This window comes from Protomyctophum parallelum (assembly GCF_964188405.1).
Source record: "Protomyctophum parallelum genome assembly, chromosome: 3".
NCBI classification, from domain to species: domain Eukaryota; kingdom Metazoa; phylum Chordata; class Actinopteri; order Myctophiformes; family Myctophidae; genus Protomyctophum; species Protomyctophum parallelum.
This window is the reverse complement of record NC_139698.1, coordinates 18,184,306-18,202,704: the sequence shown is the minus strand read 5'-3', so window position 1 is coordinate 18,202,704 and position 18,399 is coordinate 18,184,306. Positions and strand designations below refer to the sequence as shown.

General features: G+C 46.4%; 1 protein-coding gene across 1 annotated transcript in view; it reads right to left on the bottom strand.

The window, feature by feature from the left end:
• LOC310856456 (transcriptional repressor p66-beta-like) overlaps positions 1–15,761 on the bottom strand; it is a gene marked incomplete at its 5' end in the record, with an annotated part of 30,365 nt that extends 14,604 nt beyond the window's left edge. The window contains 6 exons of the mRNA XM_083761905.1: positions 224–394; positions 6,977–7,102; positions 10,354–10,482; positions 11,112–11,226; positions 14,223–14,608; positions 15,591–15,761. Of these exons, the coding sequence (XP_083618031.1) occupies positions 224–394; positions 6,977–7,102; positions 10,354–10,482; positions 11,112–11,226; positions 14,223–14,608; positions 15,591–15,761 (1,098 nt within the window). The remainder of the gene's footprint in view (positions 1–223; positions 395–6,976; positions 7,103–10,353; positions 10,483–11,111; positions 11,227–14,222; positions 14,609–15,590) is intronic.
• Between the last annotated feature and the right edge of the window lie 2,638 nt (positions 15,762–18,399).

Below are 18,399 nucleotides of genomic sequence, written 5' to 3'. Positions count from 1 at the left end.
TAAACTACCTCCCCCTGGCCAGCCGGGGCGCCTGATGGAGGGGAAAGGGACTGGTCGGAATAATGTGTGCCTTCCACGCACTGGAGGGCTGACAGGAGTGTTGACCCCCCCCTCCATTGGGGGGTCTGTTAGGGTTAGTACCTGTTGCTGGTAGCTGACAGGAGTGTTGACCCCCCCCCCCCCCCCCCCCCCCCCCTAGTGGGGGGTCTGTTAGGGTTAGTACCTGTTGCTGGTAGCTGACAGGAGTGTTGGGGCCCCCGGTGGGGGGGCGGGGGGCAGGCTGCTTGGGGGTCAGTCTGTGGGTCAGGAGCTGGGCCGGGCTCGGAGCCAATGACCTTTGACCCATCAGCTGACCCATGGCACCGGTGCCGGCTGACCGGATCACCGACGGAGCCTGGAGAGAGAGAGAGAGAGAGAGAGAGAGAGGAACACATTGAATATGTTTAAGAAACAAAATGAGCTGAACCCAACACGACAAATTCACACGACTAATCGACCTAACAACTAAACCCGAACACAAGTGATTAATGTGACCAAACCTCACACATCTATTACCTACCAGGTGTTCATTCATTTGTCCACCAGCGGCAGTATTTTTAAAGTGACAACCCTTATTTTGAAGGCCCACGACGGGCCTTTGGCAGCGAAGCGTTTGGATTTGATAGGACGTCGTCTATAGATAAGACGTTCATGGCAGTCGGCGTGTTTACTTAAGCGAACATAAACACACTAAACACAGTCGCTTTATTTATCCAGCGCGATTTGAAATGGAACACTCTTAGAAAGGCCTCATCCACCACCTTCATCGGTTTTCAATGCATTGAGGCTGAAGGGGAAGCAATCGAACACGGAGCTGCCGATCGACGAGAGAGATTAGCGGTAAGCCAACTGTATAGGTCTATCATTAAATATCCTTAGCCAAGGATGAGTTAACAGTGATGGGCAAGCTACTTGGAAAATGTAGTAAGCTACACTACCAGTTACTCTCTATTAAATATAGCTCAACTACAAGGAAGCTATCCCAGAGAATTGTAGCAAGCTACACTATAAGCTACATGGCAAAAGTAGCTAGCTACATGGACACTACTTTTTTTTATTCATGTGTTTATTAAAGCTGGGACTCGATAATTTTTTTAATCTAATTAATTAGAGGCTTCTTAATTAATTAATCTTGTTTAATCACATTTTAATCGCATATCAATATTCGACCTGAGAACAGTGAGAAACCTTTTTTTATGTTTTGTTTTGTATCCCAGTGAATCAATGAATAGTGACTATGGAATTCCACTCATTTTCAACATTTTACTGTCATACCTTAGAGTTGTTGTGTGGAAATAATAAAACATTAACATTAACATAAATTCTAACACAATAATTCCTTTAAATGCATTGGAGAACATGTATTGCTTATAAAAAGTTAGTGCAAGAATAGCCTCGATACCCAGGCTTTCATTTCGTCTGCGCGAAAGATGAAAGCCTGGAAAAAGCCGTGGGCTGAACCAGTCTAAAAGTGGGAGTCAACCCTTCCGGGTGGGCGTCGCTCTAAATGATGTGACGTAGCGCTGCACTAGGGGGGAGAGGAGGGGCCGGGGGTGACGGACAGATCGATGAGATCCAATCAGGGTGCGCGCTTTTCTGAGGCGCGACCCTCCCATCTAGGCCAGAAATGTCTCTGCTTAGGTCAGGCTAGTGCAAGAAGCACCAACATCGTTTTCAGTAAAACACCCCCCCCCCCCCATCAAATGCAGCTTTAATTTAATTAAAGTGCAAACATGCTAATGTTGCAGAATATGGAACATAATAATAATAATAATAATATGGAACTAAAAAAAAGTTTTAAGCCTGTGCCTGCACTTCATACAGCACTGTATGAAGTGCAGGCACAGGTTTAAAACTCTTTTTTTTTTTTATCAGGGAAAAACAATCAGTTTATTTATCCAAAAAGCACATTGCAGCATGGCATGTTGAGAGCTTGTAGATCTGCTGCCCAAACTCCCCAAAGCCATGTGTTGTGTTTTACTCCACCACTGAAATTTGCCACTTTCAAGATCATCATTTTATAGCAATACAATAGCCTTGTATGTCTCAAAACACTGGCCTACAATTAAATTATTGTCAACTAAATAAATATGAATTAGAAATTAAGACAAATACTGACAATGCTACTGATTGGTTCATTCTTCATTGGCTTGCAGTTAGTTATTGCACATAGCCAAAATGCAATAATAATAATAGGAGGGGGAAAGAAAGTTGTCCTTTTAGAAAACATTCAGTTGGCTCGCATGCATGCACGCACCCACACACCCACACACCCACACACCCACACACACACACACACACACACACACACACACACACACACACACACTAGGGTTGCCACCCGTCCCTTAAAATACAGAATCGTCCCTTATTTGAGAATTAAATGATGCGTCCCTTATTGAACCAATAAGGAACGCAGTTTGTTCCTTATTTTCCTAAATAGCCCCTACACGTCAACACTGAATTTAACAATAATGAACAAAACAAAACACAGGAAATATTAAAGTCAGCACAATTGTTCTAGCGGGAGGCACACACTACCTAAAGTAGCCTAAACCAGTGGTTCCCAAAGTGAGGTCCGGGGACCCCCAGGGGTCCTTGAGGGAGTTCCAGGGGGTCCCCAGCTAAATTATAGTTTGGAACCAAATGGACCCTTATGGGTCTGTAACTCTGAGAGTGTGCAAATGGAACCAAATGGACCATCAGAGTTAAATTAACATTGATTTTACAATATGAATTGGGGGTCCCAGAGATAGAAATGCCATTAAATGGGGGTCTGTATACTAATGCATGTCAAACTGGTACTTGAAATTAAATGGGTTGAGAATCACTGTGTAAAAATCTTCTCTTATGGGGGTCGCTGGCATATATTTTATAATGGGCTGCTGATGTTGTTATGCTCATTTGGAAAACAAAATTCTACTTCAAAAGTTGTGGATAGCATACCATAAACAATAAGTTGAAGGGAAACTTCAACTTATTGCTTCGACTTATTGCTTCAACGTATTGCTTCAACTTATTGCTTCAACGTATTGCTTCAACTTATTGCTTCAACGTATTGCTTCAACTTATTGCTTCAACGTATTGCTTCAACGTATTGCTTCAACTTATTGCTTCAACGTATTGCTTCAACTTATTGCTTCAACGTATTGCTTCAACTTATTGCTTCAACTTATTGCTTCAACTTATTGCTTCAACGTATTGCTTCAACGTATTGCTTCAACTTATTGCTTCAACTTATTGCTTCAACTTATTGCTTCAACTTATTGCTTCAACGTATTGCTTCAACTTATTGCTTCAACGTATTGCTTCAACTTATTGCTTCAACGTATTGCTTCAACTTATTGCTTCAACTTATTGCCGGCCTTATTGCGGCAGGCGTAAAGAGTGTCCCTTATTTCAAGATCTCAAAGCTGGCAACCCTAACACACACACACACACACACACACACACACACACACACACACACACACACACACACACACACACACACACACACACACACACACACACACACACACACACACACACACACACACACACACACACACACACACACACACACACACACAAATCAAAGAACCGTTTACAGCTGCTGTAAGTTTGCAGCGTTAGCATAGGAGCTAGCGTTGGCTAATGTAGCCTTGTAGGTCTACCACTGTTACACCTTCTGTCCCTCTCAGTGTGGATTTTCCTCTCTCTCTTTACTCCGTGTGTGTGGAACTGGGAGGGAGGAGCAGTCAGAGCGTGCTGTGCTGTCACTGCTGTGCTCTGTGTCTACTCCTCCTCGGTGTTACAAGCCAAATTCCAATACCCAAAATCTCAGCCACTCGCTCACTCCCACTCGTTCACTACAGCATGGCAAAGTATGGTGAAATTGGTGACCTGCCGAAATATGTTACCATCTTGTGGACTTCACACAACTACATGGAGGTCTTTAAATATGTGGCCTGAATACCCCTAGGTTGAACTTTGCTAATGAACAAACTGCAACGATTTTCATTCGGACACTGACATTATGTGATGTCTGCAAGATTATCACATATTTCAGCAGGTCACCAATTTCACCATAACACCACCATGCTGGAGTGAGCAAGTGTGAGTGAGCGAGTGGCCGAGATTTGGGGTATTGGAATTTGGCTACAGAGACACGCAGCTAAGCTATACATCTCCTTACAATCGTACTCTACCGGATTTTCAATGAGAGTGGAGTGGTTGTTGTACTTTTTTGCGCATCACTACTAGAAATGCGCCCAATGAGAAACGTTCCGCGGTGAAAAATAAAAGTGCAAATCTTTATTTAACAGTCAATTTGTAACGTATAGCGTTTGGTGGACGCTACGTCACTACTTGGGTCTAAAAATTGCTACACTACAGAAAACGCTACTTGGTTCAAAAGGAGCGACGCTACCATCAAGCTACTGATAAATGTAGTTAAGCTATGTAGTGTCGCTACTTGTAGCTAGCTACTGCCCAACATCTAGTTAACTTAATATAACTAAACCTAACACAAGGAATGAATAACTAACCACAACACATCTAGTTAACCCAACATAACTAAATCCAATGAACATAGGTGGGCCACCATCTTTATTGTAGTTCTGACCGTCACAAGATAATTGTACACCTAAATCAAATGAACATAGGTGGGCCACCATCTTTATTGTAGTTCCGACCGTCAGAAGAGAATGGTAGGCTACACCTAAATCAAATGAACATAGGTGGGCCACCATCTTTATTGTAGTTCTGACCGTCAGAAGAGAATGGTAGGCTACACCTAAATCAAATGAACATAGGTGGGCCACCATCTTTATTGTAGTTCTGACCGTCAGAAGAGAATGGTAGGCTACACCTAAATCAAATGAACATAGGTGGGCCACCATCTTTATTGTAGTTCCTACCGTCAGAAGAGAATATGTTCACCTGAATTATATTCATTAGGAAGGAATGACACTCTGTAGGAGATGAGTCCATAGCGTGTCATTCTACCGTCTGGCCGCTAGGTGGAGACATTGCTCTATTTTTGAATTGAACTGTGAGTGGAGAGGATCTTTGGTGGATTACTCCTACAACCAAACCAAACCATCCCATTGATATATTTTACAATATGGCCGTTTAGATGAGAGCACACAGTAAATGTTTAGTGTTCATTTAACTGCGGAGAGTTTAATACTAAGCCGAGGACGGTTAGGGAACTGCTACACAGTGTTGATTTCCTCGGGTAAAACTAAAAACTAAAACTAAAAATGTTCGTCGACTACCTTTTTTTCACTGACGAAAACTACATGGAAACTAAATGAAAACTATGCTACGATGACTAAAACTATAAGACTAAATATATACTAACAATTTCGTCATCAAATAAAAACTAGGCTAAAATGTTAGGAAGGGACTAGTGGACAAGAGATCCAGCATGAGTCATTTTACACTTGGTTGCATGTTGAAAATAGCAGATCTACAAGATCACAACGCGACGTGCCAGCACCCGCTGTGAGCTTGTAGATCGGCTATTTTCAGCAAGTGTAAAATCGGTCATTTCGACGGCATCAAGACCCGCCAAAATACAGTTTAGTCGACTAAATCACCTGTAGATTTAGTCGACTAAAATCTTATGACAGTTAGTCGTAAGACTAAAACTAGACTAACACCAAAACATTCCAGGTGACTAAAATGTGACTAAAACTAAATGAAAACTATTCAAGAGACCGTGACTAAAACTACAATCTAAATTTGCTGCCAAAAACAACACAAAAACAAGTTGACTAACTATTTAAATTACACATTTACAATTGAGCCATTATTTTAGCAGACACTCTTAATCCAGAGCGATTCCTTTCCCCTCCATCAGGCGCCGGGGCGCCTGATGGAGGGGAAAGGAACTGGTCGGAATAACGTGTTCCTTCCACGCGCTACGTCCGGCCGGGGAAACTTCCCCCTGTCAAGTGTATTCTGCCCGCACAGAATACAAAACGCTGATGCTGGCATTCAAAGCAACCAAAGGTATGGCTCCCCCATATCTTGCAAGTATGATTGAACCCTACAAACCCTGTGCGCTCAGATCAGCCAACGCAGGGAAGCTGGAAGTACCCTCACTAAAAATGCCGGGACAACGCTCCACATGTCCCAAACTCTTCTCCCTTCTCGCTCCAAAACTATGGGAATGCACTTCCTATTACAAGCAGAACTGCAGCCTCACTCCCAACCTCCCCCGTAGTCTGAAAACCCACCTTTTCAGACTTTTTTTTCACACTTTTTGTAGACTTAGATAGCATTTGACACAGACTTATAGCATGTTATGTAGACAGTACTAGAATTGCATTGTATGTAGTCATATCACTTTATAGTATATATGTATAGCATATATGTAGGCCTATAGCATAGTATACTGTATGTATGTATATAGTTTATATGTATAGTTTCATTATATAGATATTCCACTGTTACATTCTTAGCTTACGCATGTTTGATGATAACTACTTTTTATGTATGTGATGTATTGCCGTGCTTTTTGTTCTTGACTAATGTCATGTTGCTAAATGCCTCAACTGTACATTGTAAAGAAGCAGCTTGGACTCCTCATGCACAGAAGGAAGCATGAGGTCAGTCCGCTGCGCCCGCTGCTGGGTGCGTCTCTGTAGGCTACAGTGGTACCTGTGAGGGTGGGTGTGGGTGTGTGGCTGTACAGTGGTACCTGTGAGGGTGGGTGTGGGTGTGCTGCTGTACGGTGGTACCTGTGAGGGTGGGTGTGGGTGTGCTGCTGTACGGTGGTACCTGTGAGGGTTGGTGTGGGTGTGTTGCTGTACTACGGTGGTACCTGTGAGGGTTGGTGTGGGTGTGTTGCTGTACTACGTTACCTGTGAAGGTGGGTGTGGGTGTGTGGCTGTACGGTGGTACCTGTGAGGGTGGGTGTGGGTGCGTTGCTGTACTACGGTGGTACCTGTGAGGGTTGGTGTGGGTGCGTGGCTTCGGGGGGGTGCACGGTCGCTCGGACAGACATCTTGTTGTTGGGTTGAGCTCCGTGAACGGAACCCGCTTGCAGCGATGCATTCTGGGCCCCCGGGACCTGCATGGCACCAGAACAAACATGTTAATTACACTTGTATCTCATAATGTCATTAAAACACTTTGACTTCTATTCGCGAGTTGCCCGAGTTATGTTTTCACTGTTTAATCCACGTTTTCTTTTTATCGGTTTTAAGTCAATCCACCTGGACAGAATTGGATGTGAGACGTGTTTTGATGACGTCGTCGCAAAAAAAGGTCTGTCGCTCCGGCATGCAAAGGGTTAAAACGGTGCAATCCCTTGTTGTTGTATATGGAAAAATATTCCAAAAGTGCCGACCACAACAACAGGCAGAACGGGGCAGCCGCATGCTCTGCTAGGCAGCTTTCCCATTGTAAACAATATAAGGACTCAATTTCCCTTGAAGTGGATTTTCATGACAAGCAACACAGCGGTCGGTGCAGTGGCTGTTCAAAGGTAACTTTAAACATGATAGGCAGTCTAGCCTGAAAGACGGCCGTGCATTTGTCGGCGTTCAACCTAGTGTTACAGGACACTTATCAGTGCGGCTTCAGGATGGAACATAAAATAGTTCGTTATTTTGGTACGTTCAGTTGAGAGGGGCGGGGAGGAGCAGCTGTGCTCAACTTTATTAATAATGTACATGGATCCAGTGTTGTCTTTGTCGACTAAAACTAAGGCGAAAAATGTCCGTCGACTACCTTTTTTCACTGACGAAAACGAAATGGAAACTAAATGAGAACTAAGCTATAATGACTAAAACTAAGACTAATGTATTGACAATTTCGTCAACAGATAGAAACTAGACTAAAATGTTGGACTAGTGGACAAGAGGTCCAGTATAAGTCATTTTACACGTGGTTGCATGCAAGTGCAAAATGAGCCATTACGACTGCCTCAAGGCCCGCCAAAAACACATTTTAGTCGACTAAATGAACTGCATATTTAGTCAACTAAAGTCTTTCATTCCAAAGACTGTGACTAAACTAAAATAGAAATTTGCTGACAAAAACAGCTTTGCCGCTGGGATTGCTCAATCGACAAATAGGCAAATAATAATACTCCATTTATTTACCTCGATTAATACCTCTCTCTCGCGATATTACTGTATGCCAGTGGTTCCCAAACGCTTTCATGCCCCAAGGACCCCCATGAAGTTGGCACTAATTGGCCCGCGAACCACCATTTGAAAAGATATGCCAAAGGACCCCCATTAGAGCAGATTTCTACGGCTCTAGTGGTGATTCTCAACCCGTTTAATTTGAAGGACCCCCAGTTTGACATGCAAATTAGTCTACGTGTAACTGTTGCCACTATGAGTAATATAATTAGTTTATTTCTCTAAGACAAAGTTCATAAGAAGGCTAAAATATGTTCATGATTGTTTATTATATTTCTAAAGGTCTAAGTTCATAATGAAGAAGTTCATAATTAAGTTACATTCATGTTAAAACATTATTTTATGCATTTTTTGGTCTGCTCTCATCATCTCATGTCAATTGGTACACAGAAGTTTTGTATATATGCAATCAAGCCACAAGCAACAGAAGCAGCAAGGTGCAGCAGCTCCGTTTGAACTGGTCGTGGTCACACAAAGACTTTAAAGTTAGAAGAATGTCATAAGAGACTGTCTAAGAAAAGGTTATAAGGACCTGAAGACTGGAGAGTATTCCCTTTGTTTTGCACGCAGCCAACGAGGTATTTGTTGTTTGTTTTATGTCTGCCTTTTACTTATATGTGAAATGTTTGCAGCCATCTACATGCTACGCATGTCATCTTGTGTTAATTGTACCGTGGTTGTTTTATTGTTTATGCTTAAGTTATCAGTTTGTTTATCAGTTTCAAGGAAACCACTTGTGTCTGTCTGTGCTCGGAGGGAGTTACACTACGGACCACCAATTTATATTTATATTATATATCAATGTTAAGTTAACTCTGAGAGTGTACAAAATGGACCCGTCCAGGGTTCATTTAGTTCCATTTGTACACTCTCAGAGTTACAGACCCATAAGGGTCCATTTGGTTCCAAAGTATAATTTAGCTGGGGACCCCCTGGAACTCCCTCAAGGACCCCTGGCGGCCCCCGGACCTCACTTTGGGAACCACTGTGCTGTATATACCTTGCATGGCGATACCTTGATGAAGGTAAATGTTCAATTAAAGATATCTGGCAGCCTTATACGTATCACTGTTATACTGCTAGTGATGTACATACATTACATTAGCGAGGACAATTTGTCCCAGTAGATTAGATTGTCCAATTTCCTGCCTTCCAGGAAGCCGCTGCGGGTTCGTGGTTCTTTGAAGCCGGTGAACCTCACGTTAAGCTTTTGTTTCTTGGCAAAAGTTATTGTTGTGCTTTTTTTTATTGCCTGTTGAAAGCATGGATTGATTTCAACAAGTCCCCGCGGAGGAAAGATTGTTTTATGAAGTTTGCGTAACGGTTCCGAAATAATAATAAAATGAATAATAATAATAATAACTGTGGTAAGCTTTGTAAAATAGTAGGAATGAATTAGGCTACAGACAGACAAGACAGGACAAGACAGACAGACACAGAGACAGACGCAGACAGAGATAGATGCTGAATTCCAAATACCCCGAATCTCGGCCACTCGCCCACTCACACTCTGTCACTCCAGAATGGCTCATGGTGTTATATACGGTGAAATTGGTGACCTGCTGAAATAAACATGTGACAAATCGAATCGTGTGCAGACGTCACATATAACGTATCACGTTATCACGTGACGTCAGTGCCAGAACGCGGACCGTTGCGGTTTGTTTAATTAGCAGATCGAGTTTCTGCGTATTTAAAGACTTCCATGTAAGTTATCTTACATGCATATGGGGCGGCTGTGGCTCAGGAGGTAGAGCAGGTCGTCCAACGACCCCTGTGGGTGGGCGGTTCGAATCCCGGCTCCTCCTCCTGTCCACATGTCGAAGTGTCCTTGGGCAAGACACTGAACCTCACGTTGCCTCCAATGAGTCGGTCAGTGCCATCTTGCCACCATCGGTGTGTGAATGTGGGAAGTGAGGACGCCGGCGTGGACTGTTCGCCGCTTCACCTCCCAATGTGTGAATGAATGAACCGTTGTAAAGAAGCGCTTTGAGCACTTGGGAAAAGCGCTATGAAAATGCAATGAATTATCTGAAGTCACACACGAGATGGTCACATATTTCGGCAGGTCAGAAATTTCACCGTAAGACGCTCGAGTGGCCGAGATTTTGGGAGTATTGGAGTTTTGCCAGACAGACAGACAGACAGACAGACAGACAGACAGACAGACCTTGTTGAGATTCTCCTTCTGCAGCTGACTGTGTCTCAGCTTCCTGAGGAGAACCAGACACGCCTCCTCCATGCGTAGCTCCTCCTTCAGAGACGTTATCACCTTCTGTCGCTCCTCCACCGATTTACCCTGGACACGCGCACGCACGGACACACGCACGCACGCGCACACGCACACACACACACGCAATGTTTTCAATACAGAATGACAGCAATTCCTTTTAACCCATTTTGGTGCGGGACACCTTTTGGTGTTTTAAACATTGTCATAATTCAAGCTATTGAAAAATAGCAGATCTACCGAGTGGCGCGCTACGAGCTTGTAGGTCTGCTATTTTTGAAAAGTGGTGAAAATGTGGTGCAGATCTTTGAATATTCTTTCAGAGTGAATGTTTTTAACTTAAAAATCTTTGCTTCTGGGAGGTTCCTGAAACGACACATTTTCAGATGGGGGGGTCGGCCTACGGCAGTACGGCAACCCGTCCCAGCTACGTCCCTGCCTACGGGGAGGTCTGCATTTACAGATTTCTTTTCCCCGCCGAAGGCGAGGCGAAGGGCCTGCGTGACCGCCGTAGACACACAGATAAAAAATATCGGTGTGAGCTCGCCACCATCGGTGTGTGAATGTGGGAAGTGAGGACGCCGGCGTCGACTGTTCGCCGCTTCACCTCCCAATGTATGAATGAATGAACCATCGTAAAGCGCTTTGAGCACTTTAAAATGCAATTCATAAAAATGTGATTCATTATTCCATCTTACCTTCAACAGCTGGACGTTGGGACGTCTCTCCATCTTGCAAACTGGTTTTGGACTCGACGCCTCGTTGTCAGATAGAACGATGACATCAGGAGAACCTGTCATGCACTGCCTGTCACTAAGATGCGAGCGCACGTGCACGCACACACACACACACACACACAGACAGACAGACAGACAGACAGACAGACAGACAGACACACACACAGACACACAGACACACACACACACACACACACACACACACACACACACACACACACACACACACACATCAAGATCATAGTTTAGATGTCATATCAACACGGCACTGTTTACTTAAGTAACAACAAATACTTTTTGTCAACTATTGTACAACGTAACTCCTGTTAAACTGGCCTAACTTATACTATTCTAAGTAGCGTTTAACAGGCCTATAACTCCTGTTAAACTGGCCTAACTTAAACTATTCTAACTAGCGTTTAACAGGGCTAACTCCTGTTAAACTGGCCTAACTTATACTATTCTAACTAGCGTTTAACAGGGCTAACTCCTGTTAAACTGGCCTAACTTATACTATTCTAACTAGCGTTTAACAGGGCTAACTCCTGTTAACCTATTCTAACTAGCGTTTAACAGGGCTAACTCCTGTTAAACTGGCCTAACTTATACTATTCTAACTAGCGTGTAACAGGCCTAACTCCTGTTAAACTGGCCTAACTTATACTATTCTAACTAGCGTGTAACAGGCCTAACTCCTGTTAAACTGGCCTAACATACTATTCTAAGTAGCGTTTATCAGGCCTAACTCCTGTTAAACTGGCCTATAACTTAAACTATTCTAAGTAGCGTTTAACAGGCCTAACTCCTGTCAAACTGGCCTAACTTAAACTATTCTAACTAGCGTTTATCAGGCCTAACTCCTGTTAAACTGGCCTAACTTAAACTATTCTAACTAGCGTTTAACAGGGCTAACTCCTGTTAACCTATTCTAACTAGTGTTTAACAGGAATAACTCCTGTTAACCTATTCTAACTAGCGTTTAACAGGGCTAACTCCTGTCAACCTATAGCCTAATGGCCTCTACACACTGTAGGAGTTTTAAAGTTGTGGGAGAGTCCTCAAATCATTTTGTATTTCACACTACAAGAGTCTTTTTTTTTTTAAAATCGGCTGTCATATCATATTATGATTGTGGCTTTCACACTAAACGATTGATAGCCGACTAGGCATCACACACTGCTAGAGCTCACCAAGATGCGATCCAGACCCGATATGCATAATAGGCTACAGCATTTGTTTTTTATTCCAATTCATTTTGACATCTCATGCCACATCTCTCTCTCTCTCTCTCTCTCTCTCTCCTCTCTCTCTCTCCTCTCTCTCTCTCTCTCTCTCTCTCTCTCTCTCTCTCTCTCTCTCTCTCTCTCTCTCTCTCTCTCTCTCTCTCTCTCTCTCTCTCTCTCTCTCTCTCTCTCTCTCTCTCCTCTCTCTCTCTCTCTCTCTCTCTCTCTCTCTCTCTCTCTCTCTCTCTCTCTCTCTCTCTCTCTCTCTCTCTCTCTCTCTCTCTCTCTCTCTCCTCTCTCTCTCTCTCTCTCTCTCTCCCTCTCCCTCTCTCTCTCTCTCTCTCTCTCCTCTCTCTCTCTCTCTCTCCTCTCTCTCTCTCTCTCTCTCTCTCTCTCTCTCTCTCTCTCTCTCTCTCGCCACACACACAGGGCGAAATGTTTGTGGTAGCGTGTAGCCTATGAGACATGACGTTAAATCTTGATTTTCATGAAATAACTCTCTGTCTCTCTCCGTATGTGCGCGCTATCGATACAGTCGACAGACAGACAGACAGAGTCAGTGAGCACAGCTGTCCTGTGCTCTCATTGGCTGTAATACAGGACTTCTCGGTGTGCGGTCGCAACCAAGTTTCATACTGTAAGATGTCCAGTCGGCGAGAGAGCCAAATATCAAACCTGCTATAGGTATTCAGAAAACGAACCTTTTTATCGGCGCTATATCTTCTCGCAGAGCCTTTCAACACACAGCGAGCAAAACCTCGCCGGTCAAAGCCCGATCTTGCGGGAGTTTGTCCCCGACAGCATAATCGGAGCATATATATCGTGCAGCGTGTATACGAGGCATTAACCCATTCTGACCTGAGATCAGATTCTAAAGACGTCAGTTTTCTGAAAAAGCTATGTCAGTCGTTCTTCGATTTTTCCAAAATAGCAGACCTACAAGCTTGTAGCGCGCCACTCGGTGGCGCGCTATGAGCTTGTAGATCTGCTGTTTTTCAATAGCTAAAGCATAGCATAATGCTAACACCAAAAGGGGTTCCCTCACAGTGTTCGTCCACTTGAGTTACAAGGATTTTGAACAACCATCACATTTATAGTTATAGTAGCGGTGCTTTAGTGTGAATGGCCCCTCAACTCCCGTTCAAACTATAGCTCTAAAGGGCCGTTTAAAACCGAGAACCATAATAACCCTTAAGTGTAGGGCGGGCGGCTGTGGCTCAGGAGGTATAGAGCAGTGTCTATACATGTCGAAGTGTCCTTAAGGCGAGACACTGAAACACAGCATAGCCTCCATGAAGTCGCATGGAGTGTGGGGGAGTGTGGGGGACGTGAGGACGCTGCATGGCCAGACCCTCCCAGTGTATGTGTCACATTCTCTCTCCCCCTCAGTCTGTGACTCCACCATGGCCACTCCCACATTCATTTCCGCCACACTGCAGTCCCATTTACACACCTGTCTTCAACTCCCTCGTCAGCCACCTGTGAACACTTTGCCAATCAACCTGCTCACTATAAAACTGAACTCTTCACAAACTCTCATTGTCAGTTCATAGTTTGATGTCACGGTTGCTTGTCTGTGGATTCCTGTTTTGACTACTTTGTCATTTTGCAACTGCCTGATTCCTGCCTACTACTCGGTGTAAGATCTGCCTTATTCTTTATTAAATACTTAACTTCTATTCGTGTTTGTTGTTGCTCTGCACTTGGGTTTGACTCTGTCTAAATCCGTGACAGTATGAATGAATGGGACCATTGTAGAGCGCTTTGAGTATAGGCACGTATAGTGCATAGAATAAGCGCTATAAAAATGCAATCAAATAATTATCATCTCCCCTTATTATCGCCTCACCTCTTCTTGGCGCTCATGTCCACGGGCTCCTCCCCCATGTTCTCCTTCCGGCTGCGTCCCATTGGCTGAGCGTGAGACGACGACGACGACACGCCCCCACCCGGCAACGAGGACGAGGGCGGCGACGACAGGCGCAGGCTCCCATTGGTCCTCTCGTCGTAAGCACCACCGCCCCCGCCTCCGCCTCCCGCCGCTGCGGCCGCCGCCGCCGCCATCCGGGCGGCCGTGGCCGCCGAGGCCGCCAGCAGCGCGCCGTGGTGCGCGGCGGCGTTGGCGTGGTGACCTTTGAACTCCGTCAGGCCCATCATGGCCTCCAGCCCCGCCAGGTCTTTCCTCTTCAGGAAGGCCAGCATCTTGAGCCTCTCCATGGCCTGGTGGCCCTCCACCTGTACCAGGGGGGGGGAGAACAAGCACTTTAACATGAGGCCCTCCACCTGTACCAGGGGGGGGGGAGAACAAGCACTTTAACATGAGGCCCTCCACCTGTACCAGGGGGGGGGAGAACAAGCACTTTAACATGAGGCCCTCCACCTGTACCAGGGGGGGGGAGAACAAGCACTTTAACATGAGGCCCTCCACCTGTACCAGGGGGGGGAGAACAAGCACTTTAACATGAGGCCCTCCACCTGTACCAGGGGGGGGGAGAACAAGCACTTTAACATGAGGCCCTCCACCTGTACCAGGGGGGGGAGAACAAGCACTTTAACATGAGGCCCTCCACCTGTACCAGGGGGGGGAGAACAAGCACTTTAACATGAGGCCCTCCACCTGTACCAGGGGGGGGGGAGAACAAGCACTTTAACATGAGGCCCTCCACCTGTACCAGGGGGGGGAGAACAAGCACTTTAACATGAGGCCCTCCACCTGTACCAGGGGAGAAGAACAAGCACTTTAACTTTATGTATATTGCAAAACAAAAGGTTAATTTAACTCGTCCTAATCATCATTTAGCTGGGGGACCCCCTGGAACTCCACCAAGGACCCCCTGGGGGTCCCCGGACCGCACTTTGGGAACCACCGGCTGTAAAGTATTGAAATATCAGACCCGTCTGAAGTGAGTGGTGCTGTACTGTGCTGTACTGTGCTGTACTGTGCTGTACTGTACTGTGCTGTGCTGTGCTGTGCTGTGCTGTGCTGTGCTGTACTGTACTGTACAAGCTCTCCTCCTTGGCCTCTCTCTGTGTGTGTTAGACTACACAACAGTGACACTTGGTGGTGACAATATGCTACTTCCGTGCTCGGACACAGGGACACACACACACATAGCCGTCTAGAGGAGTGGTTGCACCACTCAGAAAACGGACACACTGAAGTAAAGTCGAGTGTATACAAAAAAAAGGGTACATGACCCCCTGACCCCACACTGACCTTCACACGCTTACACAGAAGCTCCTCCCTCTCTGCGGCCGCCGCCGCCGCCGCGGCTCCGGCCCCGCCCCCCACCAGAGAGGAGGAGGTGGAGGAGGAGGTGGAGGAGGAGGTGTCCAGGCTGCGCTTCAGCAAACTCAGTCTCAACGCCTCCTCGTTCAACCGCTCCATACCTGCACAGGAGAGAGAGAGAGAGAGAGAGAGTTCACATAATTATTATTTAGGACGACCGTTGAGCCGATTCTACTCTATGGCTCCGAGACATGGACAGATTGGACACTTTCAAAGAAACTAGAGAAACGGTTGGATGGCACTTACACCCGCCTTCTAATGAGAGCGCAAAATCTGTCTTGGAAGAGCCACCCATCGACTAATCTAATATCCGGCAACCTTCCCCGTGTTTCTTCACTGGTCCGATCCAGAAGAACACAGTTTGCCGGCCACTGCTACAGAGCTGACAATGAGGTTATATCTTCCATTCTTCTCTGGTCGTCCTGCCTCAGAGCAGACCAGAGGTAGAAAACTGTCGTTCCCTGATGTCATCACTAGTAGGGACACATGATGTCATCGCTATAGGGACACATGCATCAGTAAGCAGGAACTGGGGATGGCGATGAAGGACCGGAAAGTCTGGCGTGGCGTTGTGAAATCCATGATCTCGACAGCGGTCGAAAACAGATGATGAGTTCACATGACTCACCTTTATTTATTATGTCTATCTTTTTTCACTGACGAAAACTACATGGAAACTAAATGAAAACCAAGCTACGATGACTAAAACTACAAGACCAAATGTATTGACAATTTCCGTCAACAAATAAAAACTAGATTAAAGTGTGGACTAGTGGACAAGAGATCCAGTTTTATGCTAGGTTGCATGCTGAAAATAGCAGATCTGCAAGCTCACAACGCGTCACGCTGCGACGCGTTGTGAGCTTATAGTGTAAAATCTTATAGTGTAGAGCTTATTGTGTAAAATCTGCCATTACAACGACTTTACAAGGCCTGTCAAAACACATTTTAGTTGACTAAATCAACTAAAACTGGACTAACACTAGAACATTTCAGGTGACTAAAATGTGACTAAAACTAAATGTCAAAAGACTATATGACAAGTAAGACGCGCAAACGCGGGAAGCGAACGCAGCTCTTGTGTGTGTGTGTGTGTGTGTGTGTGTGTGTGTGTGTGTGTGTGCTACAGCTGCGCCCTGTGTGTGTGTGTGTGTGTGTGCTACAGCTGCGCCCTCTGGTGGCGGGCGGGTGGTGTAACAGCGTGACACACACACACACACACAGACATTCAGCCCTTGCTGTCATAGTAAGTGGCTCACTGCGTTCGCAACTAAAACTGAAATCCAAAATGTACTGTCAAAAACAACACTGGTCAGGTCGCAGGTTTTACAGGTGTAAATGGTAAAGGTGCATTTATATAGCGCCTTTATCCAAGGTGCTTTACATAGATTGTGCATTACATTCACCCGTTCACACACATTCATACACCGATGGCGGCGGAAACCATGCAAGGCACCAACCTGCACATCAGGAGCAATTAGGGGGTTCAGTGTCTTGCTCAAGGACACTTTGACACTAACTCTGGGGGAGCCCACTGGGTTCGGATTGGCAACCTTGCGGTTACCATCCGGCCACTCTACCCCTGATCCATCGCTGCCCCCTTTAGCGCTTTTATCCGAAGCAGAACCACGCAAGGCACCCATATAGCCCATAGGCACCCCGCTCCCCAAGGCACCCATATAGCCCATAGGCACCCCGCTCCCCAAGGCACCCCGCTCCCCAAGGCACCCATATAGCCCTTAGGCACCCCGCTCCCCAAGGCACCCATATAGCCCATAGGCACCCCGCTTCCCAAGGCACCCATATAGCCCTTAGGCACCCCGCTCCCCAAGGCACCCATATAGCCCATAGGCACCCCGCTTCCCAAGGCACCCATATAGCCCATAGGCACCCCGCTTCCCAAGGCACCCATATAGCCCATAGGCACCCCGCTCCCCAAGGCACCCATAGGCACCCCGCTCCCCAAGGCACCCATATAGCCCATAGGCACCCCGCTCCCCAAGGCACCCCGCTCCCCAAGGCACCCATATAGCCCATAGGCACCCCGCTTCCCAAGGCACCCATATAGCCCTTAGGCACCCCGCTCCCCAAGGCACCCATATAGCCCATAGGCACCCCGCTTCCCAAGGCACCCATATAGCCCATAGGCACCCCGCTTCCCAAGGCACCCATATAGCCCATAGGCACCCCGCTTCCCAAGGCACCCATATAGCCCATAGGCACCCCGCTTCCCAAGGCACCCATATAGCCCTTAGGCACCCCGCTCCCCAAGGCACCCATAGGCACCCCGCTACCCAAGGCACCCATATAGCCCATAGGCACCCCGCTCCCCAAGGCACCCATATAGCCCATAGGCACCCCGCTCCCCAAGGCCCCATATAGCCCATAGGCACCCCGCTTCCCAAGGCACCCATATAGCCCATAGGCACCCCGCTCCCCAAGGCACCCATATAGCCCATAGGCACCCCGTTTCCCAAGGCACCCATATAGCCCATAGGCACCCCGCTTCCCAAGGCACCCATATAGCCCATAGGCACCCCGCTCCCCAAGGCACCCATATAGCCCATAGGCACCCCGCTCCCCAAGGCCCCATATAGCCCATAGGCACCCTGCTTCCCAAGGCACCCATATAGCCCATAGGCACCCCGCTCCCCAAGGCACCCATATAGCCCATAGGCACCCCGTTTCCCAAGGCACCCATATAGCCCATAGGCACCCCGCTTCCCAAGGCACCCAT